This window comes from Enhydra lutris, unplaced genomic scaffold, assembly GCF_002288905.1.
Source record: "Enhydra lutris kenyoni isolate GAN:26980312 unplaced genomic scaffold, ASM228890v2 scaffoldscaffold56, whole genome shotgun sequence".
NCBI lineage: Eukaryota > Metazoa > Chordata > Mammalia > Carnivora > Mustelidae > Enhydra > Enhydra lutris.
Window position 1 is genome coordinate 1704157 of NW_019154140.1, and position 16733 is coordinate 1720889.

General features: G+C 43.2%; 1 protein-coding gene across 1 annotated transcript; it reads right to left on the reverse strand.

Moving 5' to 3' along the window:
- Positions 1 to 5023: 5023 nt before the first annotated feature.
- LOC111157888 (prickle planar cell polarity protein 1) lies at positions 5024 to 16319 on the reverse strand. Its single transcript, XM_022519595.1, has 7 exons — positions 16182 to 16319; positions 14150 to 14263; positions 13366 to 13503; positions 12559 to 12762; positions 10954 to 11140; positions 9156 to 10019; positions 5024 to 6866 (listed from the first exon to the last, which is right to left on the reverse strand). The coding sequence occupies exons 1-7, from the start codon at positions 16311 to 16313 to the stop codon at positions 6007 to 6009; spliced, it is 2499 nt and encodes an 832-aa protein (XP_022375303.1). The 5' UTR covers positions 16314 to 16319; the 3' UTR covers positions 5024 to 6006.
- Positions 16320 to 16733: the final 414 nt, after the last annotated feature.

The following is a 16733-nucleotide window of genomic DNA, read 5'->3' on the forward strand; positions in this document are numbered from 1 at the left end:
ATCTTGCAACTCTAAAGTCAGTGTTCTTAGATGAAGTGAGAAGTTTGGTGGTCATTCATAAAGTTCAGTAGATTTTTCCTGTTTTCATTTTATCCTCAGTTGCTACTACCTTCCATATTGGTTCCTAGGACTTCTGTTTTGGAGCTGTGTTATGAAACACCTTGGAGATTCACCAGGGGTAGTTAGGAAGCAAGCAGCAAATAGGGTTACAGCCCTCACGGCCATGGTGTAGCCTAGGACTTGGCTTTCCGGCTGCTGTATACCTGGAGCCATGGAGGATTTGAGAAGAGCCATTTAAGTGGAATGGACTTGGTAATTCAACTCTCCCATTCTAGGAACCAAGATTAGTTAAACATAGTTAACACCTTTTCAGCTTTGCTTACATGTTTGGAGAGTCAAGAATAAGATTGCTACCAGTAGCACCCCTCTAAGATGTAGGAAAAAATCATATCCTTCTGGTAATTGGAGAAAAATAACATGAGGGAGGAAAGTATCTTGCCTTCAACATACTTTATGTAGTCTCCCAATGGTCTACTTGATGAAGGCAAAAGCCAGTTTGAAGCATATGCACTGGTAGGGATGTAGCATCCTCAGACTTTTCCCCCATGATTTAGTTTAACCCATGCCCACTGAGAGTCCAAAGCATTAACAGAAAAATAAAAATTAATAGACAAAAGTCCCAACCCTTTAAAAGTTCCCTATTCCCGTGAGTTTTTAGCTCCCCCTTTGGAGGGATCATCCTTTTAGCAATCATTTACCAACATACTGGTTGGTAACATTATGTTGGTAAATGAATCAAAAGGGAAAAACACTTCACTGAAAGACTTTCTTGACATACAAATTCAGTTTAGTCTTCACAGAATACTGAAACTAGAAGGAAACCTTTGAGATGGTCTAGCAACTCTCATATTACAAAAGTAGAAACTGGGTCAGGGCACTTAGCCTGCTTGAGTTAATGAGAGAGGTGGGTCTCCTAACCTAGATCTCCTGAATCCTGGCATCCAGTGGGCTCGGCCCCACTCCGCAAGATCAGCTTTGTGTTGATGTGTATTAGATTAGTGACTGTCTTTTCCAGTGTCAATTGCTTGGTTCATTTATCTAGAAACACTAAAGCAAGTATTACCATTTAAGAGGACTGGTTTCATATTCTTAACGGTTGCTTGGAATCAGATGTTTGCAGAGAATGGGCTGCAAGTTAATATTTAAAGTTGGCTCCACAATACCTTGTGCACACAAAGCAGTAAAGAAACATGCCACTTCCTTTGCAAAAAGAAAAGTTAAGGCTAAAATTGATCCCTGAGATAGGAGTACTGGACCAACTAGCTGATTCTGTTCAAAAAGAATCAATCAGTTCTTGTCCTGTGACCAAGTCTATATATACCAAATTTTTTTTTTAAGATTTTATTTATTTATTTGACAGAGATCACAAGTAGGCAGAGAGGCAGAGAGAGAGGGGAAAGCAGGCTCCCCACCGAGCAGAGAGCCCAACGCGGGGCTTGATCCCAGGACCCCGAGATCATGACCTGAGCCGAAGGCAGAGACCCAACCAACTGAGCCACCCAGGTGCCCCTACCCAATGTTTTTGTTCCATATGTTCTTCCCATTTTGTGAAAGGTATTAAACTTTTCTCCCCAGTGAAGTTTGATTCTGTGACCTCGGCAAAATGTGAGCTCAGAGGCACAAAATTCAGGAACTCCTGCTCATTTCTCCTTGGCCTTGTTTACCAGAGAACCTTCCCAGTGTGTTCACAGAAAACTCACGTGACTGTACGGGAGCACGCCTCCCGTTTTGGGGTAGCTCCTAGAATGCCTAGCAAATGGAACCAGGCAATACACAATTTTCTCATTTGACTAATGAAAAGGATATTGACCATAACAGTGTTAATCAGCATTGTTCAGGCTCTCAATTTTTTTTTTTTTAATCTCAGTTTTTCTCCTTTGTGCATCAGAAAAGCTCACAAGTATTTCTGTAAACGGTAATTAATTGTGCCTCTCCTCATCAGCTCTGAGGGATAGGGGAATCACCTTCAGGCTCCAGAGTATGTAACTCATGCCCTGGAGATTTGCTGACGGCAGGCTCACTTTTTTTTTTTTTTTTTAAAGATTTTATTTATTTATTTGACAGAGATCACAAGTAGGCAAAGAGGCAGGCAGAGGGAGAAAGAGAGAGAGAGAGGGAAGCAGGCTCCCCGCCGAGCAGAGAGCCCGATGCGGGACTTGATCCCAGGACCCTGAGATCATGACCTGAGCCGCAGGCAGCGGCTTAACCCACTGAGCCACCCAGGCGCCCCGGCAGGCTCACTTTTTTCAAAGTGTTTCAGAAATGTTTGAATTAGTTGCTAGCATTTAAAAGCTAGATTTGCCAAAAGTTTAAATTGCTGGTTTCTAAAAATGTGAAGGCAGGTCTAAGCAACACTTGTTCTCCTCTCCATGGCAGTAGTCAAGCACCCATTAGAAAAGAAGCTTAAGAAACCAAAGCATACTCACGCTGTGTTAATAATACCTGCGCTAAAATCCTCTGGGTACTCGATACTTTCAGGACCCATCACCCAAGAACCAAGTGGGGCAGGGATGCATGCCATACCTGGAAAGCTAGCAGACTTGGGTGCCCGTTCCAATTTTACTACTCTTCTAAAGGCGGCCCACGATTTGGATCTAAAGGAAGAGTGTTAGACAGCAAATGATACCTCCTTTTCCTTCTGGTGCTTTTTATTTAACTCAAGAAACTAGAAGGCAGAGCATAAGGTATCGCAAATGCATACAGAAAATGAATCATGTTCTTTTCTTTTAGTGAGGGCTGAAGGGGGTCCCGCTGACATTTTATCTGTGCCGCTTCATGGATCGTAAGCAAAACGTTCTCCAGTTTGCTCTCAAGTGCAGCAAATGCACCAAATAGGGCTCTGCCTCACACGCGTAGAGGTTAGCGACTCCGTTTTAACATTGGATATTTATCTTGGGACCCCGTCAGATACTTTGCACTCTTGTTAATAACTAAATCTATGAATAACTTTCAGTAACTACATGCTTAGTTTTCTCGCCTAACTCTTGACAGAACTGCAAGGCAGTGGTTTCTCTTCTTTTGCAACTAGTCTTTGTCTTTCCTGAGATTGAGAAGCTTTAAAGGTCCCGTTATTATCGTAAGTATTTCTGCATTTCCCGAAGCATTTAGCAATCTATAGAACTCTTACATAAGGAAACGAAAAAATGAATAGGGAGCTTGTTGCCAGAAGCAAAAGGAACTGATCTTTTGACAGTGACCTGAAAACTACCAAGGACAGTGACTTCAGCTTCCACCAACATTTCTCCAGGCTACGTATTACTGTTTATGATTCATCTTTTGTAAGCAACATATCACTGCAGTCTTTCCAAAAGGATGCCCACTGTTTGCAGCATAGATTCTGAAAAGCTGAGAGATTCGAAAGGGAGATATTTGCTAATATGTTCTGTGAGATTGTGGTGGAACAAGCACTCTCTACCTTGTTAGTGTAAAAATTAGATTACTTTTGGAGGAAAATTGGTGATATCTGTCCAAATTTTAAATATATAACTTCTGCCCCAGGAATGCTGCTGCTCAGAATTTATATGCAGATGTGTCAGTGCAGGATAAGGTATCTATGAGGAATTCAAGTCCCTCACTAAGGGACTGGGTAAGTCATTTATGGTGTACTATACCATCACTGAAAGAACGAGGTAGGCCTATTTGTGCTAATGTGGAATGTCCACGTATAAAGTGAAAAAAGCAAATACAAGCATGGATGGTTTGCTACCACTTTTAAAAAGATATTTACATAAATATGCTTTGAACATCTGAAGGACACACTAGAAATGACTAATAGTGGTTACTTCCTGGAAGGGACCTGAGGGACTGGGGATGAAGAGTGGAAAGGAGATACTCCGCTGTCTTTCGAGTTGTTCTGTTGTTTTTACCAGGTACATGCATTTCCTTTTCACCGCTGATACATTTTTAAAAATGAACCAGACCAGGGAAATTGTAGAGCTGTTGAGTAGGCATGCTGTCCACCTGTTGCGTGCTTCTGAAGGAGCTGTCTAGTCCAGCTACAAAGCCTTGCCCTATCTGGGTGTAGAGGGGTGGGTGTAGAGGATGCTGGACCGCTGGTTTAGCAACTGGATTCATGTCCTCCTTCCCCAAGGCCTAACATAGCTTTTCGCCATTCCACTAAATAATGGACAAGTTTGCCTCTGTGCCTCAAGTCCTATTTCCCACCTATTTTTTTTTTTTATTTTAAAGATTTTATTTATTTATTTGTCAGAGAGAGAGAGGGAGAGAGAGAGAGCGAGCACAGGCAGACAGAGTGGCAGGCAGAGGCAGAGGGAGAAGCAGGCTCCCCACAGAACAAGGAGCCCGATGCGGGACTCGATCCCAGGACGCTGGGATCATGACCTGAGCCGAAGGCCACCCAGGCGTCCCCTATTTCCCACCTATTAGTAGGGGCAAAAGGTTATTGCAGGAATCAAATGTGGCCTGTTAACGGTAGAAGAGTGGCAAAATAAATCATGCCGAAACAGACGAGCAAAATGGAAGTTACCTGGATATGTTTGCAAACATCTGTGTTCAGAAAGGTAGTTTGTTATTTATTAAGCATTTATTTAATACCTTCCCAAAGGTCCAAGATAACACTAGGACCTTGGGACTAAAACGTATGTGCAAGTATGGCACATAACAAAGTATCAGCTCATTAGTTCAACTGCAAGATAATTTCCCCTCGAAACAGAACCTCATAAACTTGAAGTAGTCAGTTGGCACAGCATCCTCTGAAGGAAACACATAACCCAAAGGCCCAGTTTTCAAAATTGCTGTTCAAGACCAACAAATCAGCTAGAAGGGAGGGGTAAAAAGGAATAGCCTCTCTTCAAATAATAAATCTACAAAATCCTCTGCCCTATACAGCAGATCCTTGTAAGTTTTGGTCTCTTCCCAGGAAATAATCACCACTCTGTTGAAAATGGGAAAGGCACCCCCTACCATCCCCAAAGGGGAAAAAAACATTCACCCAAACAACTTCTACTTGTTTTTACCATATATTCCAGGGATATGTATGGGTTTGTTTTTACATTTATACAGTTTACATTGCTTGACCCATAAATAGCACTCGTAAGATTAATAGGGCCATAGTTTTAAAGAGTATTTACATAGCCCCACCATGCATACAGAGCCTTTTTAATATTGAAAAATCAAAAAATTTGAACTTTCCATCACTAGGCAATATAAATTTGACCATCTAAGCTTATAAACCCTGACTAAAATACAAGCAATCATTTCATCCATAAATGCTGTTTCTGGTTCCCCAACAAATCTAGCACTGCAGTGTAACAAATGTCTTGCAATTCAGGGATATAAAAATATCAGCTTTAAAATCTGAACTGTACATATGTACATTAATATTTGCACCGTTAAATTAGGAATACACTTAAGTCTATGAAATACTACATTATAAATAGCAATGTCTTTTTCAATCTGTAGCTGGAGCAAATACAATGCAATGTTTACCTGGCTAATTGAAAGGGAACGAGGTGGTCTTGTACGATGGGATGCACAGTATTGTCTGGGTCAGTGTGACTACGTGCATGCCGCACAACAAGACAGACTGATCAGGACCTGGGCCAACCTGGTGTAGACAAATGACAAACACTATCGCTTTACAAAGGTGGCGGAAGTTCTCCATTGTCTAAAATCAACACACCCCCATCCAGTCACCTCGGGACAGTTTCTGGAGGATTTGCGGACTGGACACCAAAGCCGCTACACAGAACTGGAGTGCACCTGACAGGCACAAGATGTCACATCAACCTGGCACCATCCAAGGAGGGCAAACTGGAGAAATCACACCTTCCAAATGTTAATCTGACACTGTAAACAGCAGCAGGAGTCTCATTTACATGGGCAAAGCACTTTAAACTATTTTAGCAACTTTCCTATGGAAGAAAAAAGATATGATTCAAGATGGTTAATGGCAAAGTTTAAACATGATCTCCACAGCTTACTAGGTTAAGAAATAATACAGTTTTTGCCCTTGTGTCCCTTTTTCTTCTTGGATTTAGTTGTCCTCTGACCAAACTGAGGAGTAGGGAGTGCAGAAGTCGGGCTCGAAAGGTCATCTGTGTAGTAGGCATATCTCTGGGGCCGGGGTTGAGGAATTGGTTGTCCAAGAAAATACCCTTCTTCTTCTGAGTCGGAGGAGGAGGAGGTGGAGGAACACCAGGAATCATCGTCCTCACCGTAGAGTCCCAGAAACCTAGGCAGTCCCGGGTTCTGCAGTGCATAATCGGAGGTGGCGTGGGCATACTGTCCGTACAGGTCAGCATTCTGGATGTATGCTTGGATCTCCCGGGCACTTTTATTCTGTATAAATTTCTCGTAATTATCAGGAGTGTAAAGTCGCAGTCTGTCCTTGGGAGAGTATTTTCGTTCCGTAACAAGATTCAGAGCATTGTCAGAGCGGGACTTCCTACTTCTCCTGCGGCGATGGTGATGAGACCTGGATCCCCTCTCTTCGAAATGGTAGACCCGTCTTCGAGTCCTCTCGCTCATTGGAGGCTGCCGGATTTCGATGTTGTCATAGTTTCCGTTGTCGATGACATCATCTGAAAACTTGACCTGCTGTGGTCTGGACTGAGACTTGGATCTTCGAAGCACTGGCAGATGGACTGGTTTCTCCTCAGGCATGATTTTTTCTGTACACAACTCTGAACTTAGACTCTTTAAGGACTCTGCACTCCTGTGCAACATGGAAGAGTTTAAAGTCCCCATATTGCTCATTTTCTCACAATCCTCTGCCTCCATCTCCTCAAAGTTTTGCAGGGAATACAACGAGGGTCTCGGCTTGCTTTCTCCATCCACGGAAGCCCCTAGGAGAAAAGCCGAGACAATTATTACAAACAAGCCACTTGAAGCATTTCAAAGAAAATTCTCCCAAATTTCAATATCTGACTAACACCCACAGGTAAGACTGACATGCATATATACGTAATTGAGGTGGTCTGACTTCTGTCGGTACAAGGGGCACTGCCTCTTACAAGCCCAGTTCTTTTGGAGCCAGATGATAGTTACAGCACGTCATGAGCAGCACAAATTTCAAAGCTTCATAAAAGTCTCATTAGTTTATGTAGCACATGACATGTAGAAGCTTCTGCCTCTTAATACATGAAAACCAGTCTACTTCACCTGAACATCTCTCAAAGCAATCTTTCCCTTTGCCTCCACGGGGCCACACCATTATGGTCCTTATATACCTAGATGAGAGGTCAGCACACCAGCGCCAGGGCCATGTTCAGCTCACAACCTATTTGGGGATAAAGTCTCATGGGAACACAGCCACACCTATTCTCTTACGCATCATCGGCCACTGCTTTCTGCAGAGCTGAGTGGCTGCAGCAGAGACCGTGTGCTCCAACAAGTACTGTCTAGCCCTTTACCGGAAGTCGGCCAGCCCTGCACCTGGACTATCACATCCAGTCTTCCCCCTTCGCCTCTACGAACTATGCTACTTAAAGATTAATCTGACTTGAATAAAGCTTTTCTCAAAATGGATAATGCTCTCCTTTTTTTTTTTTTTTTTTTTTTTTTAAAACAATGCCCAGGCAAGTTAAATGAATATTGCCCAGCCGGCAGTAAGGGACTCGGGCATGGTGCAAACTACCGTCCACTGGAGACCACGTAACTTCCTACTTTCTAGAGGGAGCCTACTTCTCAGCCTGTTATTAGCAAGGAATGTTTAGCCCTAACACTTGGTGTACCAAATGATGTCTGCTTTCGATACTACATGTTAAAATAACTACCACAGGGCCTGGCAAACAGGATATGCTTAGTGCCGTCCCACCCACATTCCTCAACTCCCCTTTGTTGTAGGCATCTTTGACAAGTCAACGGAAACCAGGAAGGTAGCTCCCTTCTCCCTCCTTGCCGGGGTTAGGCCTGGCAAGGGGCAGCCACCGAAGTCTTTGCTGTATTACAGTAACATAACTTTCATGAGAAGACCGAAGTCGTTAGCTTGACTATAAAACAAGCCACAGCCTTTGCTAGCCATGGGCCAGTGATAGTTCTGTATCCAAAGACTTAATGCAAATGTGACACTCAGGAAGGGTGGGTTCTAGGCTCAGTCTTGCCTTTAAAAACACATGTCAAGGGGCGCCTGGGTGGCTCAGTGGGTTAAAGCCTCTGCCTTCAGCTCAGGTCATGATCCCAGGGTCCTGGGATCGAGCCCCGCATCAGGCTCTCTGCTCAGCAGGGAGCCTGCTTCCCTTCCTCTCTGTCTACCTGTGATCTCTGTCTGTCAAATAAATAAATAAAATCTTTTAAAAAAATAAAAACACATGTCAATTTAGGCATTTAGCCTCCTGATAATTCAAGTTTCTTCATTTATAAAACTCAATAAGTAATATCCACTCTCCACAGCTCAGGATCATTGTTTTTTTTTTTCTTTTTAAAGATTTTATTTATTTATTTGTCAGAGAGAGAGAGAGAGGGCGAGAGAGAGCGAGCACAGGCAGACAGAGTGGCAGGCAGAGGCAGAGGGAGAAGCAGGCTCCCCACAGAACAAGGAGCCCGATGTGGGACTCGATCCCAGGACACTGGGATCATGACCTGAGCCGAAGGCAGCGGCTTAACCAACTGAGCCACCCAGGCGTCCCAACTCAGGATCATTGTTAAGGGTAAAATGTAGATAACTGATATGAGTATGCTTTGGAAACAAAGTGAACTTCTTTTATAATCTGGGTAAAAAACCATTCAGCTATTTTGAGCTATCTGTTGTCACAGGGCAATTCAGGAAAATATAAAAGATACTAGGAGCTTATAAAGGACACAGGCTGGTTTTAGTATCTTGAAATTCATATAGCACAATCCAAAGAGTACAGGATCTTTCAAGACAAGATGCAGACTCCATTATCCAAATAAATCCGTTTCCTCCTGTTTAAAATACGGACAATACCTATTCAAAAAGCTTATATTAAAATGTCTACAGATGCACACACGTATGCACGTTTGCTTTGTTCGTGTTCTGCATTTAAGGTAAACTTCCTCCTTCCCTTGGTCTGCAGTTTTAAATAACATCGCCCCTACTGCTGGACCGTAGTTTGCTGAATAACTTGCTTAGTGGTTCTTTTTTCCAAATACCCCATAATCCCTAGATTACGTACCTGTGATATTAGATAAAGCCAAAGAATCCATAGAATCTCGAACGCTTTGCTCTGGTTTCAAGTCTGACAAACACTCCAGGGAATCCTCATACCACTGTGTTTGCTCATGGTTATAGCCCGCAGCCGCGTGGTCCAGATCTAACTCCTGGAGCCTTCTGCTGCTGGCAGGGCCTGGGTGGCTGCCGTAAGCAGAATCACCCAGTCCGTCCTGCGACTGTGCCCAGTACATATCAGATTGGTATTTTTTACTTGCGAGGCTCTGGTTATTTTGCTTTAACTCGGTCTTAGTTTTAACCATGTTATCAGATATCCAATGCTCGCTGGCTCGAATATCTATCTCATTGGGCTGCTGCTGAAAGAGGCTTTTATCACCAAACTTGAGGAGGAGCTGTGTCATGTAATCTTCATGCTCAGCCCATTCTTCAGGGTCTTCTGGGGTTTCGTGGTCCACTCTACCTTTCCAGAATTCTTCATTGACAAAACTTGCTCCCTGCCTGGAGAGACTCAGGTCATCCAACTTCCGAGAAAGGGTGTCCTCCGCATTGCCTGACAGGCCAGGAAACTTGTAGTTCAGAGCAGGGGACAAGAGAAGGGACTGTCTACACTGATCGGCTGACCGACTGCTTTTGCCCATCCGGACACTTCTTCGGGAGTCTCTAGATCGAGCGGACTGAAACGCAGAGTCCGAAGAATCAGAGGCGTGGACATCTTCACCAAGGCTGCAGGTTTTTGAGCAATAAATCTGGCCTTGTTTGGGAAGGAATGGACATCCCAACAAAGAAGCTTTGCACTGGGCGCAAGAGAAGCAAGCTTCTGTGGCATGCCAGTGCTGCCCGTCGTAGGTCATCTGGGCATGGTCCACACCTGTTTTGGAAAAGGACAGAGGAGGAGATTACAGTTTGATCTCGAATTAGAGGAGGAAGAAATGGGCAGGACTGTTTGTATGAGGGAACTCCAAGGGTGATGGGAATGTTCTGTATCCTGAAAGGGTTGTGGGTCACACAGGTACAGTTAATTCTTATTATGTGCAAATTCCGTATTTTTGAATTGCCTATTTGTTAAAATTTATTTGTAACCCCGAAATCAACACTTGCAGGGCTTTCAAGGAATTTGCAGGCACACGCAGAACGACAAAAAATTTGAGCCAGCTGAGAAGCATGTTCTCAGCTAGGTCAAAGCAACATCTTGTCTTTTGTCTCAGCTCTTTAAACAACTGACATAGCCTGGGTCTGTTTTCTCTTTCTTCTAGTTTCTATAATCGTGTTTTCTTCACACGTTTGTGCTTTTTGTTAATTCTCCTGTTGAAAATGGCCCCCAAGCATAGTGCTGGATAGTGTTCCTAAGCCCAGGAAGACTGGGCTGTGTCTTCCAGAGAATATGTGTGTCCTAGAGAAGCTTCATTCAGGCATGAGCTACAGTGCTACTGGTTGGGAAGTCAGTTTGAATGAATCAACGTGTATTAAATAAGATGCCTTCAAACAAAAACATACATTAAAAACAAGATTATATATTGATCAGCTGATGAAAATGTGACCAGAGGCTTATAGGAACCCAACCCTGTATTTCTCCCAGGAACAATGGTTCTGTACTCAATAATTCAGGCAACTTTATAGAACACAACTATTACAAATACTGAGAACTGACTATATATCCATTTGTCAAAATGCAACAAACCAAAAGAGTTACGATCTGTACATTTCACTGTATATAAGTTACAGAAAAAAAAAAAAAAAGACTAGTCACTTGCAGACAGACTGTTGGGCATGTGACTGAGCAGGCAGGCTGGCTACGCACTCACCGATATGCTCCCCGCAGGCCTCACAGTACTCCGCGTACAGAGACTCAAAGCAGCCGCAGCAGAACGGGCGGCCATCCTTCATTATGTACCTCTGTCCTCCCAGGACTGTCTCACACTCAAGGCAGCAGAAGTGTTTCATGTGCCAGTGGCGACCCTCGGCTTCTGTGCACTCATCAGCAAAAATTATCTTTAAAAAGAAACAGGAAGAAAGAAAACCTTAGCGAGCTATTCTAACTGTATGTTTTCTGGGCAACTGACAGACGGTAGCTCTTCAAAGAGTCACTTAGCTAACCTTGTTTCTTACAGCCTCAAGTATAAATCTAACTCAATTTAGATACAAAGCAAGAGCAGAAATTAAAAATGATGAAAAAGAGAAACTTAGTGACTGCTTAAACTAACAAACATTGATTTCTACACTAGGTAGAATTCATTTGGTCATATTTTTGCCCTCCAATCACACTTCATTGGCATAATCTTGCAAAGAATATGTTAGCATTGAAATAATTTAGTGTTCTGTATTTTAATAGAAAACTCATTTAAAAAGTCTGTAGAATCACCAGTTACAGCTATCCAGATGCTGCACTGTGTGAACAGCACTTGTAGATAATGCTTCATTCGACCTGGTGGTCATCTCCAGATTAAAGACTATTTTCCTTAATTCTGGTTTCAAAAAATATTGAAGATTTGAGAGAAGGAGAGAGAGCACAAGCATGGAGTGGGGGGTAGGGGGTCAGGTGGGAGAGTCTTAAGCAGACTCCACAGGGACCCGATGCAGGGATTGATCTCATGACCCTGACCACCATGACCTGAGCTGAAACCAACAGTCAGATGCTTAACTGAGCCACCCAGGTGCCCCTCAAAAACATTTCAGATAGCACAGTACTAAAAAAAAACTTAAAAAGAAAAAAGTATAAAAGTAAACACTAAAAGTTTACGGTCACTGATTAAAGGAGACTGAGGAGAGAATGCAATGAGATACCTTAGGTTGGATCTTGGACTAGAAAAGAGATATTAGCAGAGAAACTGGAAATCTAAAGTCTGTAGTTTAGTTAATGGTATTAGACCAATGTTAATTTCTTAGTTTTGATGTATATATCAACATGTTAACAGTAGGGAAAGCTGAAGGGAGGGTCTATAGAACTCTCTGTCATCTCTCCAACTCTTCCATAAATCTAAAATTACTTTAAAATAAAAAGCTTAAAAACAAAATTCCTTTCACACCACCACCCCTTTCCACATGCCAGAGGTAACTACTGTTAACTCAGTGTATGTCTTTCCATACTATTTCTGTGTGTATACAGATATGTACAGAATCTTATTCTCCTTTATTTAACAAAAAGATTATCTACCACACACTCTACTTGCAACTTGTTTTTCTCCTCTCACAATCCATCAAGGACATCCTACTTATCAATGCTCAAAGACACCCACTGCCTTCTCTTTATTAGCTACATATTATTCCATTATATGAATATATAAGGTTATCTTAAAAATAAACAGCAAAAGCAGGACATATTTTATTTTGCTTAGATGTGAACAGTGGAATATTGGCTTACTAGAAGCTCATTTTTTCCAGTGTTAAGGGATAAACTTTTTTTTTTTTACCTCATCACATGCTGAACACCGTGGTTTGAGCAGTTCAGCATGGTGCCTGCCACAGTGAATTTTTCCATCCTGGTAAAAATAGATGAGGTCGACCAGCAGCTCGTTACAGGTGAAGCAGACAAAACAGGAAGGGTGCCAGCACACTCCAGGACCCGCACGAGAGGCAAACACTGCAATTTCACCTCCGTTTATCTTCAACCCACACTAAAAACAAAAGGAGTTGAAATTGGGATGATCCTTCTTTGATGACTGGATTCTCAGCCTTTCCCACTTGACACTAAATCCCATTTTGTCAAGAAAGCTTTTATTTTTGCCCCCTCCTGTTGGTGATTAAATAGCTCTTTAATGCTGGATTATTTCTGATTCTCAGCTGGAACGAACATGCCTCAGATACATCTGCCACACTAGACTGTTTCGAGGAATGTTTTCACCCAACTTCCATTAAGTCGTTTTTCTGAGCCAGCCTCTCCCTGGATCCATTCCCTGCTCTGAGCCAGTGCCCGTCTGAAGGTCTTCATTAGGCTTCTGTAGTTCTGAACGCTAGGTGTGCCCCTGCACCTGCCTCCATGCCGAGATCCCAGAAAGGCAGGATGTCACCCAATGTTTAGGTAAGGCCAGACAGACAACCCCCGTCACGTATACACAGCAGCGCAGAATTATAAACATGAATATCCACTTAATAAAAAGCTAGGTTGCCTTTTATTTTGGGGAGGCTTTGGGGGCCCATGCCTGTGCTAGCCCTGTCACCTACCCCCAAGCTCACTCTGTCCACATCTCTCCCACGCACTACTCATCCCGGGAGGCTACCTGCTCACACACAGCATGCATTACTGCTCTGGACAAAAGCTTGATGGTTCCTCTTCCGAGTGCTTCTTTCTTCCGTTGAGCACTGAACACCTGCAGTTCTTTTTTCTCCTCCTCGCTCAGAGACTGGCAATACCGCACCTTCAGAGACAGGAAAACAAGCCCCACACTGGAGTGCACAGTCCCCCTCGCCAATTCATTTCCAGAGTGTGAGTTTCAGGAAAGAGCAAGTTGAACTGCCGTGTCCCGTGAATCCCCAATTTAAAAATGGCACCATACCTTTACAAGGACACCCAATCTTGCAGCCTCTCTAGCAAAAGGGGAAGTACAATCTGAAGGAACTAGCTTTTAAAAAAAAAGGGAATGTTTAAACTTTTATCAGAGACACTTAAAAAAAAAAAAAAAGTAAGACATTAACCTTTCTACAAAAGGTTTAAACTTGTTCCTTGCCACACACACTCCACATTCTACAGGAACCCAACTGCAGGCCTGGACTATCAGAAAGCCAGGACTCTGGATGAAAGGGCAGGGAAATCCCAAGAATTTGTAGGCTCCTGATAAGTGGTGGGTGGCTGCAAACACTATAAAAACCAACTTGTTGTTAAGTTTATTGCACTGACACTCTTTTCTCTCTTAAAGAATGGAAAGCTGTAGCCTGAAGCCAAATTTTAACTGAAGAAAGGCCAAAGAGCCCTAGCCAATGAGGAGGTTGAGTTTATGAGAGGCATCTCAATGTTTAGGGTGTTTTTTGTTTTTTTTTAAATTAGCCTTCTTCCTGTCATTTTACCTCATTATCATGTGGTGGCAACTGGTACAAAAGCTGTTTAATTCGATGTTTCTCTCCAGGGCTGTTAACATAAGGAACCTTTTCCTCTGGTAAACAAGCAAAATAGAGCTGGATCTGAGGAAGAGATGGAAAGAAAGACATCAGCATACAGGAAGTGAACGTCTTAGTTTATATTCCATCTTGAAAAGTTACCTTTCCCTTCGGCTACAGGGCTTGGCCTCTTATAGCTAATGAGAAGACCAGCTGAGCCAACGCGGCAGAGCTGCAACCCTTCGAACAGCCGGCCCCCAGCTGCTAAATTGCTCTTCAGGAATGTAATTTGTAGTGACAATTAGGAGCATCATAAATTATGCACCATAAAATGTGCACAGTTAATGCTACTATTCCTCACCCAGTCTCCCAAGGGTCAGCCAAGAAACAGTGCAGGGGAATGCCGCCGATGACCACACAGGCTGTGTGACACTGTCCCAAACCCAGCCACTCCACAAGCACGCTGCATCTGCTCTCTGAATGTTACACGTTACAAAGACAAAAGCTGGTTTGTTAAACTTTGTCAGCTCCCCCTTATCAGGTTCTCCCAAGCATCAGCTTTCTTCGCTTCCCTGGGTGTTATTTTCTAAATACCTGAAGTCCATTTCCCTACAGAAACTGGAGGGGAGCCACACTGAGCTGTACTTGGGTCACTCTGAGAGGAGGACTTAATTTTTGTTCAGGGTTTTTATTTTCTGTTGTATTGAAGGAATTAAGTGTTAATTCCTTAAGGGATATTAAGGAATATCCCTTCGTTGAGTAGCGGAGTATACTGCGGCACTGAGAAAGAATGAAAGCTATCTGAGGGAAAAGGAAAAGGAGATCGGGGAATCGGGGGCCTGTCCACTTCAGGATCTTAGCATCACACAAAACCTCCCCGACCCAAAGCTGGAAGAGGGGGTTTTATCCTAGTGAGCAGTTTGTCAAAATATGGCTTTCCTAACCTGGGTGCCAGCCCGCTGCCCTCTCTCCCCATTGTATCGGCTACAAAGGACTTTCCAGTTAGAAGGACCCACTGAGCAGCAGCTTCGTGGGCACAGGGCAGGCCCTGCGTGAATCAGGAGCCCCTATTCTCAGAAGAGTTCCCCACCGTAAGTCAGGAGCAACCACACACCCAACCTGCACCTGTTACTTCAAAACTATGGCTTCACCCTTATAAGAGTATCTGTCACCATCAGTGTTTAATATGCTCATCATTATAAGGCTATTGGGAAAAGAAAAATATGCATACACTTAAAAGAATGTGTCACCACAGTGCGAAGTGGCAGGGGGGAGGGGGCAGCTAATTTTGTGCATTGTCTGTATTGTTATTTTATGTGTCAGGTTATCAAAGGTCCAATGTCTACACAGTAATACTTCAGATGGTTTCTTACAGCTCTGTATTTCTTCTGTTCCAAAGCAAAAGCGTTGCTGAGAACATGGAAACGTTCCTCTTTCATTACCTTTTTGTTGTTACTGTTTTTTCAAAGGTTAAGTTCCTCTCACTCTCCGAATAGACATGTCAGACAGCCACATAACAAATGCATGACCAGTGCTCTGGAGGTCATTCATGAGCAAAAATAGCATAACTGGAGGGCTTCTGGATTCAGGAGTCCAAAGGACTGAAAACTTTCATCAAGAAATTAAGGATGATGGGGCGCCTGAGTGGCTCAGTGGGATAAGCCTCTGCCTTCGGCTTGGGTCATGATCTCAGGGTCTGGGATCGAGCCCCACATCGGGCTATCTGCTCAGTGGGGAGCCTGCTTCCCTCTCTCTCTCTGCCTGCCTCTCTGCCTACTTGTGATCTCTGTCTGTCAAATAAATAAATAAAATCTTAAAAAAAAAAAAAAGAAATTAAGGATGACCTTAAAAGGCAAAAATTTATACTATCCAAAGAGTAAGGACTGAGGAAGGTAGCATGTCAGTGTGGTAGTAATGGTCTATAATTTTTTTTTTTTAAGCAATTCTTAAAAATATTATATCCCCTTGGAAAACATAACACACAGGGCGAGCAGGTTCTCACCTGCTCTGGTCTGAGGCCTGGGGGCACCCAGGCATACTCCTCCAACGCGCAGCCAGAGTCGTCGTCCGACGTGGAGCTCCTCTGACATCCAAAGGCGAGTTTGCTCATTTTGGGCTCCATCTCCAAAGGCATAAGAATCAAGTGAAGAGGCCGGTTTCTCAGTCACAGGACATCAAACAATGGCTGCTGTGGACAATACAAGAAAAAACAAATTAAAACCCAAAGGCACTATTCTTACCCTCCAAGAACTTTTACTGAATGTTGTTTATACACAGCTGGGCCTAGAGAAAGTAATCGAATTACTGGTGTCACCACCCCCACAACCCTCAGGCCCACTGACACTTAAAATTTAGGGCTACGATTTGGAAACAGCCCCCTTCATGACTCAGCATTTCAGAAAATGCTCCCCAAACTAGCTTAGTTCCAGTTGCCTTTAAAAAGTGCCTCTAACACACTATTCATTAGAAAGGTTCTCAAGAAAACAGCTTTGCTGACTAACTTTCCCACAAATGAAATCCTTGTGAAGTCCTAGGAGTCGAAGAAAGAAGTGTG

Coding starts and splice junctions, on each gene's coding strand:
- LOC111157888 (XM_022519595.1), bottom strand. CDS start 16,313: ATGCCTTTGGAGATGGAGCCCAAAATGAGCAAACTCGCCTTTGGATGT. Junction 13,504..14,149: donor TGCCACCACATGATAATGAG/GTAAAATGACAG, acceptor CTGTCTCTGAAG/GTGCGGTATTGCCAGTCTCT. Junction 11,141..12,558: donor GGTGTTCAGCATGTGATGAG/GTAAAAAAAAAA, acceptor TTCTTTTTAAAG/ATAATTTTTGCTGATGAGTG.